Here is a 17284-nt window from a genome sequence, read left to right as displayed (position 1 = left end):
GACTAACACAATTCACTGTCCCAAATTTCGGCGAAATCTGTCAATAAATGCGCCTTTTTTGGGCCCAAAACCTTAAATCGAGAGATCGGTCTATATGCCAGCTATATCCAATTCGGGGCCAATCTAAACCATATTGAAGAGGGATGTCGAAGGGACTTACACAATTCACTGTCCCAAATTTCGGCGAAATATGACTTGCGCCTTTTATGGGCCCAAAACCTTAAATCGAGAGATCGGTCTATATGCCAGCTATATCCAATTCGGGGCCAATTTAAGCCATATTGAAGAAGAATGTTGAAGGGCCGACAAGACAACTCACTGTCCCAAATTTCAGCAAAATCGGATAATAAATGCGGCTTTTATTGCACCAAGACTTTAAATCGAGAGATCGGTCTATATGGCAGCTTTAACCAAATCTGGACCGATCTGGGCCATATTGCAGAAAGATGTCGAGGGGCCCAACTTAACTTACCGTCCCAAATATCGGTAACATCGGACAATAACTGCACCTTTCCCAAGATTAGTGTACTAAAACTACCCTTCCCACAGGAAAGTGTACAAAAGCTACCCTTTCCCAAGAACAGTGTACTAACACTACCCTTCCTACAGGAAAGTGTAATTAAACTACTCTTTCCGAAGAAAAGTGTACTTTAACTACCCTTTCCCAAAGGAAAGAGTAAAATCTACCATTAGGATTAGGGTACTAAAACTACCCTTTCCTTAGAGTTGGGGTACAAAAACTACCCTTTCCTTAGAGTTGGGGTACAAAAACTACACTTTCTCATAGAACAGGGTACTAAAACTATCCTTTGTACAAAAAATACTCTTCCTTAGGATATATGTACTAAAACTACCCTATCCCACAGGAAAGTGTACTAAAACTCCCACAACTTTCTTAAAGGAAAGTGTACTTAATCTACCCTTTTCTACAGAAAAGTTTACTCAAACTACCCTTTCCCACAGGAAAGTATACTTAAACTACCCTTTTCTAAGAAGAGTGTACTAAAACTACCTGCTACCAGAAAAGTGTACTAAAACTACCTGCTACCAGAAAAGTGTACTAAAACTACCTGCTACCAGAAAAGTGTACTAAAACTAGTACTTTCCAAAGGAAACTGTACTAAAACTACCCTATCCCACAGGAAAGTGTACTAAAACTCCCACAACTTTCTTAAAGGAAAGTGTACTTAATCTACCCTTTTCTACAGAAAAGTTTACTCAAACTACCCTTTCCCACAGGAAAGTATACTTAAACTACTCTTTTCTAAGAAGAGTGTACTAAAACTACCTGCTACCAGAAAAGTGTACTAAAACTACCTGCTACCAGAAAAGTGTACTAAAACTACCTGCTACCAGAAAAGTGTACTAAAACTAGTACTTCCCAAAGGAAAGTGTACTAAATCCACACTTTCCCAAGGGAAAGTATACTAAACTACCCTTTCATAAAAAAAGTGTACAAAAACTACCCTTTCATAAAAAAAGAAAAGTGTACAAAAACTACCCTTTCATAAAAAAACGCAACACACTTAAATTGCGGTGATTCAAGATTTTTAAATATAACAGATGGCGCAATCAGCTAGCTAGAGGCCAACGTAGCGCAACGCATAAGTTCGAATCCTGACTAGAAAATCAGAAAAAATTTTCAACGATTGTTATCCCCTCCTAAAGCTGGCGACATTTGTGAGGTACTATGCCATGCATAGAAGCCATGTAAAAACATATCCCCAAAGAGGTGCCGCACTGCGTCACGCCGTTCGGACTTAGCTATAAAGGAGGCCTCTTATCATTGCGCTTTAACTTGAATCGGGCAGCATTCATTGGTATGTAAGAAGATAGCCCCTGTTTTTCGGTAGAATATTTATGGGAAAATTTGCAATCAGAACTTAATAAAATCGAATTACATTTTTATTAAATCTTGTATACTTAAGATGACCGCAAGTTAATTTTAAATCAATTTTTTTTAGAGATATATGACCATAAAGAGGATTTAATCATAATAGCGTATAAGCTGATAGCAAGGGGATATTCTCGCTGATGTGGTGGATTACAACATTTATTGGTCAGATTGCAGTAGTTAAGTGGTTGATTGAAATTAGCATTCACGTCATTTTTATGGGTAAGATTACGGGAGCAGTCTTAAACCAGTCTCAATTATACATATTTTGGCCATGGTTATACTACAAAGCGAAAGACTAAACTTCTGGCCGAAAGTATTTGTACAAAATTTTCAGGCGGTAGACAGCAGTGCAGTGCTAGGTCAGCTTAATACGCCATCGCGGTCAAATGCAGATATACTTAACAAAGCAAAAGGCCAACAATATTTCAAGATGTTACCAACGAAATGACTTAGTTAGTATAGCCCCTCCCATATTGAATTAAATGTTTCCTTAAAATAATAAATAAAACCCCATGATTGTGAGATGGTTTTTAAAAAAAAAAATGTGCATGTAAATGAGAATTTTGGGAATTATAAAGAGGGTCATTTAATTAGATTACAAAAGTGAAACATAGAAAAAAAATACCAAAATTATATACAACATTAGTGTGTTACATCTCCTTATCCTTATGAAAACAATGACCAGACCACAGAACCCACAACGAACGGTGAAATATGAAAAAATTAAACGTTGCGGTGCCACATATAACCTTTCAGATAGGGAAATTATTATAAAAGCGTATTTGGGGAGAAAACATTTGAATTCAAGCTCACCTCCATCGTGACGATCCAAATTCTCATTGGAGGAATTCGATTTGCTCTTGTCCTCAACATAGAGTTTGCCCCTTTGTAGGGTGACAAAGAAATCGACATCGCCCTCAAAGAAAAACTCCCAATGGTTGATTAGCAAGTCCACTATGATATTGACGGCGGACGAACTGTTCACCTGGCCCATGTAGTCGTCGGGATTGTTTTCGTCTTTGCGTGGCCACAGCATATTTGGCGACATCACTATGGCCAAATTGTGCGAACTCATTTTGTTGTATTCCACGTTTTGCGTGACCAGCCACAGGAATTTGGTTAAATAGCGCAAATTGTCATAATTCGCCTTGGGCAGTTTGGCCAGAGTGGCTTTAATGGCGGATTTGCGTTCTTGCTCCGAATGACACTCGACGATTTTTATAAAATCATCATAGCATCTGTAGGTCAGCAGGGGCTCTGGTAGTTCGCGCAAATACAACTTGAGTATGGAGCCAATGACATGGGGATCCTGGTAGTCTGTGGTCAGGGGGGTCTTGACATGTTGAGCCTCCAGGGCATGTTTCATGCGTCTCAGTTTGGTGCTGGCACAACCCACCCGCAACAGACCCTCTTCGTGGAGGCCATTCTCCACCAGACAGCAGACGCACAACTCAATGATGTAGGATATCTCACGATTTGTGGAGGCCAGGTGTTCCGTTAGGCAGGTGCCAAACCTCGACTTTACCGTTGACTCTATAATCTCCTGGATGTTGGCCAACGAAGAGTCGACCTTTCGCAAAGCACGCTCGTGGTAGTTTTTTTGGTTGATCACATAGTCCCTGATGCAGTGGACTATGACATCTTCTTTGGCAATGAGTTCGAACATTTGAGCAGCCCACATATCACGTTCCTTCTCCAATTTCACCTCACACTGTTCCTGTTGGTCTTTTATGTTGTTGATTTTGGCCTGAGGTTCGTCCAAACGTTTGGAGGCCTGCAAGTGAAGATGAAATGTGAGGGGAAAAAATCAATACAAACAAAAATCAATAAACTTGTTTAGTTGAATGTCGTTGGTGTTGTTGTTGCTATTATTGCCGCTTATTGTTATCAGTGTTCGATTATTATTTTGTTTGTAAAACTGTTATTGTACAACAATAGCAACAATACAATTTTATTGTAAGTCAGTGAGTGTGTATAAAGAGAACCCTTTAAAAAAAAAGAATTTAGCACTTGACTCATAACTAAACAATGACTGAGTGACTGACTGTCTACACATATATTGTATTTGTTGTGGTTGTTATTGTTGTTTCTTATTTTTAAACTCAATATATAGATCCAAAGGCAATCGTCTTTTATGCAATCAGAAGTTATGAGCTCAATAATTAGTAAAATATACTGCCGAAACTTCTTGGAGCACCCAAAAATCCAAACCATTTCTGGAGGACAAAAAATCAAAACTACCCAGAGGAACGAGTGCTAAAAATACCCTTTACTAGGGGAATGGGTACCAAGAACACTCTTTACCAGAGAAATGGTTTCCAAAATTACCCTTCAATAGAGGATTAGTGAGCCAAAAGTACCCTGAAACAGAGGAAAGTGTTCAAAACTCACCCTTTTCTAGAAGAAAAGGTATTACCCCCTTTTACAGAAAAGGTACATAAATTGTCACTACTGATTGAAAAGGGTATACCAATTATCATAATTGAAAGAAATGAGTACATCAATTATCCTTTTTAACAGAAAAGGGCACTAAAATTAATCTCCCCCAGGGAAAGGGTACAAAAATTACCCTTTCCTTAGGCTAACACTACACTTTCCTAAATCTGCGTTTTTTTTCTCTAGAAAATACATAAAACTAAAATTCCATCTTCCAAAAACTAAACTCACTCTTTCATTGAGAAATGATACTAAACCTATCACTTTTTAGAGAAAAGAGTACTAAAACTACCCTTTTCTTGGGGAAAGTCTACTAAAGCTGCCCTTTCCTTAGGGAAAGGCAACACAAACTGCCCTTTCTTTGGGGAAAGGGTACCAACACTACACTTTTCCTTAGGGAAAGGGTACTTAAACTACTCCTTCTTCAGGAAAAAGGTACTAAAAGTACACTTTCCTTAGAGAAAGGTTCTAAAAGTACCCTTCCTATAAGGAAAGGGTACTAAAACTACCCTTTCTTTAGGGAAAGGGTACTTAAATTACCCTTTCTTAGGGAAACTACTCTTTCCGCAGGGAAAGAGTGCTAAAACTACTCTTCCCTTGGGTACTAATACTACTCTTTCCTTGGGAAAATGGTACCAACACTACACTTCCTTGGGAAAAGGGTACTAAAACTACCCTTTCGTTGGAGAAAGAGTACGAAAACCGCCCTTTCCTTAGGGAAAGGGTACTAAAACTCCCCTACTAAAAATACCCGTTCCTCAGCGAAAGGGTACTAGAACTACCCTTTCCTTAGGGCAAGGGTAATAAGGCTATCCTTTCCTTAGGGAAAGTGTACTAGAACTTTACTTACTTACTTTTACTTTAATTGGCTACGACAGAATATTTGTTCCACTAGCCGAACGTAGAATAGCGTTCCAAGCGCCTCGATCTTCTGCGCTCATTCTAAAATCTCTGACACCAAGTTTCGAGGTGTCTCCCACAACTTGATCTTTCCATCGGCCTCTTGGTCTTCCCGGTTTGCGTGTACCACCGTGTTTGCCTTCAAAAGACTTATTTGCTGGAGCTTCTTCATCCATTCTGACAACATGATCTAGCCAACGCAGCCGTTGTATTTTGATGCAACTTTCTCCATTTTCTTTATCTGCTCGGTTGTGCAAGGCTTTTTGGGAGCTGAAACCATCCATTTCGTCTTATCTCCATTTACAGCCAGACCCATTTTCACTGACTCTCTTTCGATTCTTTCAAAGGCTGCAGTTACTACTTCCGGTGACCGACCTATGATATCGATGTCGTCGGCATAAGCGAGTAGCATGTGTTCTTTTGTGATTAGTGTGCCATATCTATTCACATCTGCATCTCGTACAATCTTCTCCAGCAGGATGTTAAAGAGATCACACGATAGGCTGTCTCCTTGTAAACTCACACATGGCTTGAAATACTTTTGAACGTAAAGGAGTATCGAAGGCGGCTTTGTAGTCAACGAAGAGATGGTAGGTGTTGATTTGTCCTTCTCGGGTCTTTTCCAGGATTTGGCGCAGTGTGAATATCTGGTCTAGGGTGGATTTACCAGGTCTAAAGCCGCATTGATAGGGCCCAATTATCTCACTGACTTTAGGTTTCAATCTTTCACACAGTACGCTCGAGAGTATCTTGTATGCGATGGGCAGGAGACTTATTCCTCTGTAGTTGGCACATTCCGTCTTGTCTCCTTTCTTGTGTACGGGACATAGTATGCTGAGGTTCCAATCATCGGGTATGCGTTTTTCTAGCCAGATTGCGCAGATAAGCTGATACATACGCCTTATCAGCGTGTCGCCTCCGGTCTTAAATAGTTCAGCGGGTAACCCGTCGGCTCCTGCTGCCTTGTTGTTCTTTAGTCGGGTCACTGCTACTTGGATTGGTTCTGCGGTATCCTCTTCCCCGCCAACGTCGGACACTAGCAGTTGGGTAAAATGTTCTTTCCATATCCTCAGCATCTTATCTGTGTCAGTTACCAGATTTCCTTCTTTGTCTCTGCAGGAGGATGTGCCTGCACCAAAGCCATCGGTTTGATGTTTAATTTTTTGGTAGAATTTCCGGACTTCATTCTGACTCCTGTACATCTCAATTCGCTCACATTCACGTCTTTCCATTTCCTTTTTCTTTCTGCGGAATAGACGTCCATGTGTACTAGAACTACCCTTTCCTTACGTAAAATTACACATTACTTAGGTAAAGGGGTACTAAAACTACGCTTTCCAAAAGGAAAGTGTACTAAAAATATCCTTTCTTTAAGGAAAAGTTACTAAAACTAGACATTCCTTAGGGAACGGGTACTGAAACTAGCAATACCTTAGGGAAAGGGTACTAAAAATACCCTTTCTTTAGGGAATGGATACTAAAACTACCCTTTTCTTAGGGAAAGGGTATTAAAACTATCCTTTCCTTAGGGAAAGGGTACTAACACTATCCTTCCCTAAGGGAAAGGGTACTAAAACTACCCCTTGCTTTGGGAAAAAGTACTTAAACAACCCTTTGCTTGGGAAAAGGATTCCAAAACTAAATTTTTCTTGGGAAAAAGGTAATAAACCTATAATTTTTTTTAGAAAAGGGTACTAAAACTACCCTTTCCGTTGGGAAAGATGGTTAACCTACACATTCCTTGGAAAAAGTGTTCCAAACTTTCCCTTTCTTTGGGAAAAGGGTAAAAAACCTTCCATTTCTTTGGGAGATGGGTACTTAACCTACCCTTTCCTTGGGCAAACGGGACCAAACCTACCCTGTTCCTGGGAAAAGGGTACTAAACCTACCCTGTTCTTGGGTAAAGGGTACTTAACCTACCCATATCTTGGGAAAAGGTAGTTAACCTACGCTTTCCTTAGGAAAGGGGTTCCAAACCTACCGTTTCCTCGGGAAAAGGCAACTAATTCTACCCTTTCTTTGGGAAAAGAGTACTAAACCTTTCCTTGGAAAAGGGGTACTAGACCTACCATGTTCTTGGGAAAATGTAGTTAACCTACTCTTTCCTTGGGAGAAGGGTTCCGAACCTTGCCTCTCCTTAGGAAAAGGGTAATCAACCTACCCTTTCAAAGAGTACTAAATTCACACTTTCCTTGGGTAAAGGGTACTAAACCTACCATTTTTTGGGGAAAAGGTGGTAAACCTACCCTTTTCTTGAGAAAAGCTAACTAAACCTTCCCTTTCTTTGGTAAAATGGTACTAAACCTATCCTTTCCTTGCGACAAGGGTTTCAAACCTACACTTTTATTGTGAAAAGGGAACTAAACCTACCCTTGCTTTGGGAAAAGGGTGCTAAGCCTACCCTTTGGTTGGAAAAAGGTAGTAAACCTAACCTTTTCTTGGGAAAAGGGAACTCAACCTATCCTTTTCTTAGGAAGGAGTGCTAAACTTACACTTTCCTTGGGAAAAGGGTACTAAAACTGTCATTTTTTTGTGAAAAGGTAGTAAACCTACCCTTTTCTTGGGAAAAGGGAACTAGACCTTCCCCTTTTTGGAGAAAAGGGTTCTAAACTTAATCTTTTTTTGGGTAGAGGGTACTCAACCTGCCCTTTCCTTGGAATAAGGGTACTAAAGCCACCCTTTGGTTGAGAAAAGATAGTAAACCTATCCTTTCCTTGAGAAAAGTGTACTCCACCTACCCTTTTCTTGGGAAAGAGGGCTAAACCTACACTTTCTTCGGGAAAGGAGTACTGAAGCTACGATTTCCTTGGAAAAAGGGTAGTAAACTAACCTTTCTTTGGTAAAAGGATACTTAACCTACCCTGTCTTTGGACAATGGGTATTTTACCTACCCTTTCCTTGGGAAAAGGGTACTTAGCTACTCTTTTCTTGGGAAAAGTATAGTAAACCTACACTTTCCTAGGAAAAAGTGTACTTAACCTACCCTTCCCTTGGGAAAGGGGTATAAACCAACCCTTTCCTTGGGAAAAGAGTACAAAACCTACCATTTCCTTAGGTAAATCTTACCAAAACTACCCTTTCGTTAGGGAAAGTGTACTAAAACTATCCTTTCTTCCCCTTCTCAAGGTATTTCCAAATGAAAAGACATAACAACTACCAATTTCCAAACACCTCATAATTCATTATAGAATTTCTTATTTTAGAATATTAGCTCATGTCCTCCAGAGTAACGAAAGCTGACCTCTTTTAAATAGTTATTAGATAACATGCTAAAAACGTTTTTCCAATCTCTCTTCGATATTTCTGAGTGCATTCTTTTTCCGTTTATCTCTTTTTGTTTATATTTTCATGCTAGCACGAGTGGCACGAGCCAATTATTATCGCCATAAAACCAATGTGTAAATGGGGCTGCTGAAACTATAGCTGGAAATTTGAGTCCATACGAATTGGAGATGCGCCAACTCTTGCCTCAATGTGTGTGATATGCTAACACCCATTTTTATGACAAATTCACGTTAGCAAATTTGAATAGGTTGAGAAGCACCACCATCTCTTTGCTATGGGAGGTTTTGGCAACCGACACTTTGATTCAATAAAAGCGAAATGCCACACATTTTCTGGGCTCTCAGTAGATACCCAGTGTGAATATAATTCAATTAAGTCACAATGAAATGGAATAAATTATGTTATCTCTTCTTAAAGTGAATGACATTAAATTGTTGAGGGGAAAAAACAAGAATCCTTCAGAAATGATCCAAATGGGCAATAAAATTTAATTTGCAATGAGGAATTCTAATCATAACAATGTGTTATATAGTCTTAAGAAGATTACTGAAGAGAAGATTTAGATGTTTGGCACCAGATGCGAGATTTAGGATGAAGATTTAATTTAACTTAAACAGTGCATCATGCACTGGGTGTACGAGTTTATTACGATTATCAGACCGATAATGATATATGGTGTTGTGGTCTGGTAGACCGCACGGCAAGGAATTCACCTAGTGTTTATTGCTCAGCCGGATCCTAAGAAAGGCTAGCCTGTGCCGCATTGAAGATGACACATCTAATATATTCTCATTTATTCTACGATTACGTTATTTTCTTGACATAATTACCAAAGTCTCATAGGATATACGCATATCCTTTATTGGTATCTATTATATAAAAATGAAATTGTTGCGCTTTGTTTGTCTGTTCCGTATAGACTCAAAAACGGCTGAACCGATTTTCATGAAATTTTCACAGATGGTAGAGTTTGGGCCCCCGGTGAGGGGTACTACTATTTTTGATATCTGAAGGTGGGGGCGGACACTCCCCCACACCCAAATTTTCAAACACGCCAGATCTCGGAGATTTAAGTGGAATTTGTATGCCATCTTATGGTACAATTTTTGGGTCAAATAACCTGGGGGGACGCCCCATCCTAAAACCCAACCGGACGGACATGTTTACCGATTAGGACAATATGGGTATCAAATGAAAGGTATTTAAGAGTAGAGCATGAACTTGGTATACAAATTTCGCCCAAAATGTTTGGGGGGTCCCCCAGCCCTAAAAAAAACCCTCCCCCTTACCCTAATTTTCAGAAACGCCAGATCTCGGAGATGGGTGGTGCGATTTAAGCGAAGTTTTGTGTGCTCTCATATATTAACCTACAAACAAAAGTTTGGCACTCAAATTTCGGAATGGGTAACTAGGGGGGGGGGGGGTCTTTGGACGTAAAACACGAATCTGATATCAATATACGGGAAAAGCATATATGGGGCCACCCCACCGCCATAACACCACCCGAATAAGAAGTATTTGCTGACCATTGTAATATGAGGCTCAAATAAAAGGTATTTTAGAGTAGAACGCGAATCTGATATATATTTTCAAAGCCAAGCCATCAAAACACTCCCCAAAACGGTAATGTTTGCCGACTATGAAAAAATGGAGCTCAAATGAAAGGTATTTGGGAGTAGACCATGAATCTGATATCAACATTCGGGACCAACTGTCTATGTGACGTCCCATCACCATAACAACCCCCAAATAGGACAGTGGACACTCAAGACAGTGGAGCTCGATATTCAGTTTTTAGGGCCCATACCCCAAACCGAACATATTTGCTGGTTTTTGCAATAAAGGGTTTAAATGAATGGTATTTGAGATGGTATGGAATTTCATATCCAATTTTGAGGCCACCGGCGATATGGGGTTCAAATAAATGATATATGGATATATGAGAATAGAGCACGTTGCTAATATATTTTCAGGGCTTAGTGTTTGGGGGCCCACCCCACTCCCCAAAACACCTCTAAATCGAGCATATTTAACGACCATGACACTGTAGGGCTTAAGTAAAAGTTGATACCCACTTTCGGGACCAAGTTTCTTTGGGAAAAGGGGTCTACCCCACAAACAACAATTTTTTACTGACCATCGCAATATGGGGCTCAAATAAAGGTATTTGGTATTCCCCAAAACACCTCCCATGCCAATATGTGGCTCAAATGAAAGGTATTGAAGATTAGAAAACGAATTTGATAAGAAATTTTGGGGCCATGTGTTTGGGGGACAATATGGGATTTAAATAAATGGTATTTGAGAGAAAAGCACGATGCTGATATTTTTTCAGGGCCAAGTGTCTGGTGGACGACCTCACCCCTGAAAACACCCCTAAATCAGACATCATGAGAATATCGGGCTGAAATAAAGTTTTTTAAGAATGGAGTACACCTTCCATCCAAACTTAATTCGTTGACCGATAAAGATCATATGGGATTCAGATAAAGGCACTTATATTGGTAAACTGTTAGTCAAGCGATATACTATTTTCGTAGCATGGTAATTCACTAAAAATTCTTTAGTTGTCGAAAATAAATATTCAAAGGAAAATTTCCATATAAGGTAAAAGAAGGCGCAGCGGAGCGGACTGGGTCAGCTAGTCTGATATAAAAATGTATTCCTTGCTATGTATCCCCTCCCCACCCTCCAAAACCCCCCAGTAAGGCTTATTTACCAACTGGGACAATACGGATATCAAGTGAAAGCTGTTTGAAAGTTGAGTATACATCTGTTATAAGAATACGAATATATTGTACTCAAATGAAAGGATATATCAGAGAGCAACCCTCTCCCCCTATCCTACCCAAAAAATTTTAAAAATGATATATGAAAGCCGATCAGGATAGAATAGGACAAGTATTAAAGGTCTATGGTAGTAGAGGAGACCTTTTACTCTCAAATTGGGATGGACACAGGAGGACCTGCGGATCTTTACAAATGTGGTATCCCAAGTGGTAGCTTTGCAATATTATTTTCAATGAAGATAACCAAAACAAAAACAATTATTTAGTGTTGATCTGAACGAGACCCGTTGCCCTGAATATCTTGATAGACACCTTAAAAATGCTTGACATTATAGGGCAAAACAAAATTGTGCTCTAGCACGATGCTTATATTACTTCAGGGTCCGCCTCTTAAACTCCTCCTTTCAAACCAGCCATGTGTGCCTACCATGGCAATTGATAGTACAAAACGAATTTGTTATCAAATTATGAGGCCAAGTATTTGGGGATCGTCCATAAACTCCCCCTAAACCAATGGCAATTGGTGCTCAAATAAAAGAAATTTGAGAATAAATCACGATGCGGATATTTTTTAGGGCTAAGTGCGTGGGTGGCCGCCCCACCCTACATACCCCTCATATTTGTGGATTATGGCAAAAAGGGGCTCAAATCTGATACGTGTTTTATGGCCAAGTGTTTCATGGACCTCTCACCTCATAAACTCCCCCTAGCCACACACATATATACCGATTATAGCAATATGTAGCTCAAATGTGGTTTATGGGAGTAAAATATGAATCTGATATCCACTTTCAAAGGGCTAAGGGTGTGGCTATTCCAATCTACCACCAAAACTAAGAGAATAAAGTAGATCTAACATCCAAACTTTAATGGGATGACCCTCCCCTTGCCCTATTTTCAAAAATGCCAGATCTCTGAGATGGGTGAAACGATTTAATCGAAATTTGGTTTGTTTATTACAGAAATTTGGTATCCTGATTTATGGCGGGATATTTGGGGGGGCCGCCCTACCTCTCAAGCCCGCCAAATGGAAATATAGACCAATAATGACATTATGGGGCTCAAATGAAAGGTATTTGAGACTAGAGCACGAATTTGATATCAAAAAATTATATAGCCTATGGGTCCGCCTTACCCCCCCAAAAATACCCCATACCGGACATATTTACCTACCATAGCAACATAAGAGTCAAATGAAATGTATTTGGGAGTAGAGCACCAATATGATATCCACATTGGGTCGAAATATCTGAATGGCCGTACCAGCACCCCCAAACAGGACTTATTTCTGACCATGTCATTATAAGGCACAGATAAAATAAGAGATTGAAAGAAGGCGCAGCGGAGCGGGCCCTGTCCAACTATTAGGTTATAAAATGATTACAGAATAAAATGCGGCTACAGGTTATCAATTACATTTCTACATACTCATAATAGCCCGATACCTGATACAAAGCCAATTGTAACTATCTGATACTTGAACGTCTGTAATCGGTAGACATACATGATAGAAAAAATGTTGCTGATAATAGAAAACATTGTGCTGATTTTTATAATCTTCTGCACATGAGTTCAAAATCGATTTAGCCATGTCTGTCGTAGGGACGCTAACTTAGACCATTACAGATATTGTCATAAAAGTGGCAATTAATATTTGAAACTTAAGGGCGCATACTGTAAGTATGGTGTTATAAATGTGGCATATTTGGCATAATATGTTGAAATTCTATAAAAAGTATAGAAACATTACATAGACATGATAAGAATGATAGAAAAAACATCAAAAATCAACAGACAGCCTTCTGCATAAATGGCCCCTTTTTTTTAAGTATGCATAATCACTGTGACCATTTGTAGTGATCGATAAGTATGATTTCTCAACTCCCAACTAATTAAAAACGTCGCACATAAGAGAGTGCCACACTATTTTCAGATAAATGGTTTTATCAAAATGCTTTGAACGCAACCCCCAAACGATATTGCCAATTAGCGATAATTCAAAACCGTTTTTTGTTTTTTAATTTCCTTTCGTCAAACCAATATTGCCTTTAGATATTCCTCAGAAATATTATTATCAATGGGCGCCAACTGATTACAGCTTTAGTAGGAGGCAGGGCTAAAAGATATGGTGGAGTATTGGTTGATTGGAATTTATACCTCCACAATAAACAAATTTTGCAAACAAACCAAAAACAAAAATGTTAAAGTCAGTATGGTTTTTCAAAAACCCACACCGGTGTCTCATTGCTTTTTCTTGAAGATACCTTGAAGAAACCAATGGGTGAGAAGAAAACATAACGAAAAGCTTTGTGATCACGTTTTTGGGGTTTGTAAAAAATACTTTAAATACAAAACAACATTTTTTTTCTAGAGATAAAACTCTTGTCTAGTAGGTGCTGAGTTTTAGACGCCAGTCTATTTTACTATTTGACATAACAACGCCAAAATAATATATGAACTTGCAACGCAATGCAACGGAAGTAAAGACATTAACTGCAAGATTGAGAAAAAAAGTTATGGGTTTAACGTAACTGCAATGAATACATTAATTTAGTATTTGTTTTTAGCCAAGAAGATCTACAGTTGTGTGCAAAAAAATAGCATTGACCGCAAATTATATTAAATTAATTGTACATTTTCTTTAATTCTTTGCATAACATGTATTTAATATGATCCAAAAATACAACGAAACCAGGGAAAACCCCAAAATAAACAGATTCACAATTTCCATCTCTTTTGGCAACATCAAAGCATTTTTCGACAGACCAGTCCAGAAAATTCAGTACCAGTTAATGTCATTATTGAACAGAAAATAATCGCAAAAAAATGTTCAATTAAAAATTTTATTGACAATAAAATCATTTCAATAAAAGAAATAATTGGTTCAATAATTTTTTAATGGAAAATGATTTTTTACAATTACAGTTGTGATTAAAATGTTTGCCATTTTTAATTTAAAAAAAATAATTTTTTTTTTTTGAATCTGAAAATTTTTTCAATCACAATCGTAATTGAAAATTTTGTAATTTTCAATTAAAAAAATTAATTGTATAAATCATTTTTTTAATCGAATGTTAAACAAATTTTCAGATATGGTGCTTAAGTAAATTCATTCTGACCCCTACTATATAACGGAGATTTCAAAGACGGAGTCCTTCATCGGTAAGGAGGTCTGCCTCAATGCACAACATACTGTTACGACAATAAAAAATCTAAATGGCACACCTGTCCAATAGCCAAAATTTTTGGGAGAACCCCCGCGGGTGTTTTTTATACGGTAGCACACGGATCTTTTCCCAAACAACGCACCTTAAGTTCATGTCCCAGGAGGTAAGCATCTGTGTGAATTTCAATATTTTATAATATGATCAATTAAAAATTAATTGAAAATTCAAAAATTTCAAATCATTTTTTAATAGAACATTTTTCCAATTACTTTTCAAAAACGGTCATTGATATGATCATTGTCGTGATTGCAGCAGTATCAATTAAAACATTAATTGGTAAGTAAGAACGTAATTAAGTAAGAAAATAAATAAGTAAGTAGGTAAATAAATAAGTACATAAGTAGGTAAATAAATAAGTAAGTACAGCGGTCAAAAAAAGTATTCATCATTAGCAAAATTGATAATAAATTCACTTATTTTGGGTAATTGAAGAAAATTTAAAGTAAACAAATAATGCAGTTTTATGCAATAGTTTATTTTTCGTAATATGTTTTAAAATAAATTCAAAAAATAAATTTAATTAGCGCAAAAAATGCAATTTTATATAATAACACCAAAAACAGAACAAAAAAAGTATTCATCATTGATGTGCTATCATCAAAGTCAAATTCAAATATTATTTGGGAATCCCCCTTTTCTGTTTTATTTAGTAAAGGAGGCTTTGCCCTTGACAGCAAATATTTAATTTCATTGAAAATATAGTTTTTGTCAAAATGGGTCGTAAGCAAAACGAGGTTTCTGATGAGGTAAAAGTTTTGATAATAAAACACCACAGGAATGGTTTAACTCAAAAAACTATCAGTGAAATATTAAATAGACCACGATCTACTATACAATCCATCATCAGAAAGTGGACAGAAACGAAAACTGTTGACAATAAACCAAGATCTGGTCGACCAAAAGCACTTTCAGTTGGAGATGTGCGTTGGCTAGTGCGGCAAGTTCAGAAAACTCCGAAGACAAATGCGACCATTCTTCGTAAAAACACTATGGAATATTTAGGGAAGGAAGTTACTACACAAACAATTCGAAATACACTCAAAAGGCATAGTTACAGAGGAAGAACTGCACGTAAGAAGCCCTTTATAAATAAAATAAACCGAGTGAAAAGGCTAAACTTCGCAAAAATGTATGTAAAACAGCCCGAATCATTTTGGAAAACAGTCATTTTTGCAGACGAGAGCAAGTTTAATCTTTTTGGGTGCGATGGAAAGGTCATAGTGTACAGAAAACCAAATACAGAGCTTGAAGAACGAAAAACAGTTGCTACTGTAAAACATGGTGGAGGTGGTTTAATGGTTTGGGGGTGTATGGCGGCTTCAGGAGCGGGAAATCTTGAAATTATTAATGGAGTAATGGATCATAAGTATTACATTGACATTTTAAAGAGGAATTTAAAAGATAGTGCTGTAAAACTTGGGCTTGGTAATAACTTTCAATATTATCAAGATAATGACCCCAAACATTCTGCTTTAAATACCAAGATGTGGATGCTGTATAACTGCCCCAAAGTCATTAAAACTCCTCCTCAAAGTCCCGACTTGAACCCAATTGAACATCTTTGGGAACATCTCGAACGCAAATTGAGAACGCGCAATTTTTCGAGCAAGAGTCAAATGCAACAGGTGATAATGGAGGAATGGACTAATATAGACCAAAATATAACCGCTAAATTAGTCCAATCGATGTCAAACCGTTTAAAAGAAGTTATAAGACGCGGTGGTCGAATAACAAAGTATTAATTTTTTTAAATTATGTTATTTATTTTTTTGTTTTTTTGCAATGATGAATACTTTTTTTGTTTAATTTTTTGTGTTCAGCTGTAAAATGGCCCTTTTTGTTCCAATAAATACTATTTTTTTCTTTAAAAACAATGAAATTGTGTACATATATATCACACAAGCACTACTGCATCATTAGTTTAATATGTTTTTATTCCAATTGTCTTTTGTAGACTTATTAAAAAAAAAACATTGAATGATGAATACTTTTTTTGACCGCTGTAGGTACAGCGGTCAAAAAAGTATTCATCATTAGCAAAATTGATAATAAATTCACTTATTTTGGGTAATTGAAGAAAATTTAAAGTAAACAAATAATGCAGTTTTATGCAATAGTTTATTTTTCGTAATATGTTTTAAAATAAATTCAAAAAATAAATTTAATTAGCGCAAAAAATGCAATTTTATATAATAACACCAAAAACAGAACAAAAAAAGTATTCATCATTGATGTGCTATCATCAAAGTCAAATTCAAATATTATTTGGGAATCCCCCTTTTCTGTTTTATTTAGTAAAGGAGGCTTTGCCCTTGACAGCAAATATTTAATTTCATTGAAAATATAGTTTTTGTCAAAATGGGTCGTAAGCAAAACGAGGTTTCTGATGAGGTAAAAGTTTTGATAATAAAACACTACAGGAATGGTTTAACTCAAAAAACTATCAGTGAAATATTAAATAGACCACGATCTACTATACAATCCATCGTCAGAAAGTGGACAGAAACGAAAACTGTTGACAATAAACCAAGATCTGGTCGACCAAAAGCACTTTCAGTTGGAGATGTGCGTTGGCTAGTGCGGCAAGTTCAGAAAACTCCGAAGACAAATGCGACCATTCTTCGTAAAAACACTATGGAATATTTAGGGAAGGAAGTTACTACACAAACAATTCGAAATACACTCAAAAGGCATAGTTACAGAGAAAGAACTGCACGTAAGAAGCCCTTTATAAATAAAATAAACCGAGT

The 17284-nt window shown here is 37.5% G+C and overlaps 1 protein-coding gene across 1 annotated transcript in view; it reads right to left on the bottom strand.

The window, feature by feature from the left end:
• The window catches only part of LOC106092668 (rho GTPase-activating protein 92B), a 42099-nt gene that overhangs the window by 6300 nt on the left and 18515 nt on the right, over nt 1-17284 (bottom strand). Inside the window, exon 4 of the mRNA XM_013259575.2 lies at nt 2711-3671. Within this exon, the coding sequence (XP_013115029.2) occupies nt 2711-3671 (961 nt within the window). The remainder of the gene's footprint in view (nt 1-2710; nt 3672-17284) is intronic.

Source organism: Stomoxys calcitrans, chromosome 2, assembly GCF_963082655.1.
Source record: "Stomoxys calcitrans chromosome 2, idStoCalc2.1, whole genome shotgun sequence".
NCBI lineage: Eukaryota > Metazoa > Arthropoda > Insecta > Diptera > Muscidae > Stomoxys > Stomoxys calcitrans.
Note: the sequence above shows the minus strand (reverse complement) of the source record. Positions and strands in the feature narration are given on the sequence as shown.